Here is a 2,495-nt window from a genome sequence, read left to right as displayed (position 1 = left end):
GTTTTTCTTAATTTCAGCGAATCTGCTAGGAGAGCGATAAAGCACTTGGCACCGCGCGCCTTGTTTGGCCTTTAAATTTAAATTTATAACACCCGACAAGTCGCGCCGCCTCGCTGGGGAAATGGGTCGCGCTTAGTTAATTGGACTGGCTGATGAATTGTTGAGCCGTTGGCAAATTAACCCTCATCAGGCTCTGGAGGGTCTGCCTCGCACCTTCCAAATCCTCCCGTATCCTCCCGAATCCTCCAACTCCTCGAACTCCTGCACACATGAACACGCACGTAGGAAAGGTGGCGGGGCAGATAAATTGCGGCTGATATATTTTCACACAAACGAATGAGGAAACCGGAAAAAACTGTTTGACTTCCCGAGGTGAAATTGTTTTTTTTAAATCGAATGGGAATTGCCTAGCACTTACAGTTTTATCGAGATCTTGGATTTAATTACATCCATTCTGCATATGATATCTTAAGGGTGTGATTTAGGGGAATCAATGAAAAATATGGTTCAATGGTTCTGTAAAGACTTCGTTTAAAAACAACTCTGAATTAGCTTTCAACAACACACGTTAATACACACATTATACACAAATTGGAGATGCTCACCAGAAAAGGTGTGATCACGTTGTTAGTTTTGTGCTGTATAGGCTTATTGAGAACATTTGAATTAAACGAATCAGATCCGAAGTGCTCGAACTGCAAGCAACTCCAGGCAAGGTGTTTAATATCAAAATCCGGCATCTTCTGCACAAACAAAACGGACAGGCAAAAAATCAAGTTTACAACGGAAGCACAATCGGATTACTCTACTTTGGGGGACTGTGTACCCGAGAAATACGCCGTGATAGGTAAAATGATTAATAGATATCGTATTGTATGGTAAAATATCTGTTTAATAGGACCGATTATGGACTGGTGCTGCCTGTGGTCTCCGCAGATGGGGTGTCAGCAATTGGCCGGTTACTACTACCAGAACCAATCGGACTGGGAGCAAACCTGCGGATTGTGCGAACACTCGTGTCCCTGCAACGAGGATAGGAACAGAATGGCCAGGACATCGCCCAGAAGATGGTGCGATGTCCTCGGCATTCTGGCCGTCCTGTCGAGGACATATCTGCTATCTTGAGATTCGTCGCTTTGCATATCACAGGAAATTCAATAAAGCTGCCGGCATGGGGGAATCTCGAGTGGCCGGGCTCGAGACCAAAAAACAAAGTGGCCATTGCACTAAGCCAAGGCGCATACAAATCAAGTCAACAATGGGTATCCCACTGTCCCCAAGCGAAGCGGAGCACATGACTTTGGTCTTTGGAGGAGAGACGAGGGAATGGGATATTGTTTCTGTTTGTTCTTACCAGAAAGTACCAGTGTTGACAGATATTCAGAAGGAAAACATCAGTTTTTTTTAAAGGAAAGGAAAACTGAACGAAGTATAATATCAGGCTTAAAATGAAAGTCAAGTAAATTTATGTGTAGCTGCCTTAAAGAAATGAAAAATTAAATACAAAAAATAAATATAATTTTTTTTTTAAATTTGCTTAGTAAATTTAAAGAGTCCTGCCTTAATAATTTAATTTAAATTGTTATGGCTCAACCAAGCGTCCCTTTTTCACATTTACGACTCTGAAATGCCACATAAAATATGATTATTTCCAGCCATGATCTTAAAATAGTAATAAACTTGGGGTGTTATTGTCCCTAGCTTTGCATCTTTTATTCGCCGGCAATATAGGTTTTTCATTTCATCGGGTGTAAATATATACACGAATGGCGATGGGCAAACTAGAGCGAGTGTTCCCTTTTCGAGTCAAAGTTCCAGTATGGAACACAGGCCTTTGTCTGCAAGTTCATTGGCCCATTTCCCACTTTCATGTTGGCCAGCTGCAGCAGCCAAAATGCAAATGAGCAGCAGCTCTGGATTTGCTTCTGGACGCTGAACACTGGATGCTATACTCATGTATTCTGGATGCCGGCCAAAAGGCAAAGGGGGCCGAACAGAACTGAAAAACATTAAGCGGAGTGTGGCCAACTTTAAACGAACCGAAAACCGAGTGCCGACAGCGGATCCCGACCCACTGCGTTTGTTATATTTTATTTACTAAGTGCAAATGTTGTTTGCAGTCATTGAAATTGAAACAAATATATATATATACACGCACGCCAGCACATAAAACCAAAAAATAAGAGCCCAAAACGAGAAACCAGAGCACACAATAACACAAACACACAGAGAAACACACTAACACAGAGACAGCGGAAAAGCCTAAGCCATTTGTAGCCCTTTTGTGAGTGAGGAAAACGGCAGCAACAAACACGCAAACTTAGCTGCCTCATCATGCCGCCATTAATGTGCATGTGTGTCCGTGGCTCTGGCCATTGGTGTGCGTTTCCCTCTCTGTGTGAGTGAATATATATATATGTGGTGTGTGTGTGTAAAAGTTATAGTAAAAGCGAGACGCACGTATTTTAATATGTGCCCCAAAGCAGAAGAAAAAT

The 2,495-nt window shown here is 42.4% G+C and overlaps 1 protein-coding gene across 1 annotated transcript; it reads left to right on the top strand.

The window, feature by feature from the left end:
• Nucleotides 1–551: 551 nt before the first annotated feature.
• Nucleotides 552–1,532, top strand: LOC108091981. Its single transcript, XM_017191390.2, has 2 exons — nt 552–847; nt 899–1,532. The coding sequence occupies exons 1-2, from the start codon at nt 598–600 to the stop codon at nt 1,123–1,125; spliced, it is 477 nt and encodes a 158-aa protein (XP_017046879.1). The 5' UTR covers nt 552–597; the 3' UTR covers nt 1,126–1,532.
• The last annotated feature ends 963 nt before the right edge of the window (nt 1,533–2,495 follow it).

This window comes from Drosophila ficusphila, unplaced genomic scaffold, assembly GCF_018152265.1.
Source record: "Drosophila ficusphila isolate 14025-0441.05 unplaced genomic scaffold, ASM1815226v1 contig_791, whole genome shotgun sequence".
NCBI lineage: Eukaryota > Metazoa > Arthropoda > Insecta > Diptera > Drosophilidae > Drosophila > Drosophila ficusphila.
The sequence above is the reverse complement of the archived record's forward strand: the minus strand, read 5'-3'. Positions and strand labels throughout refer to the sequence as shown.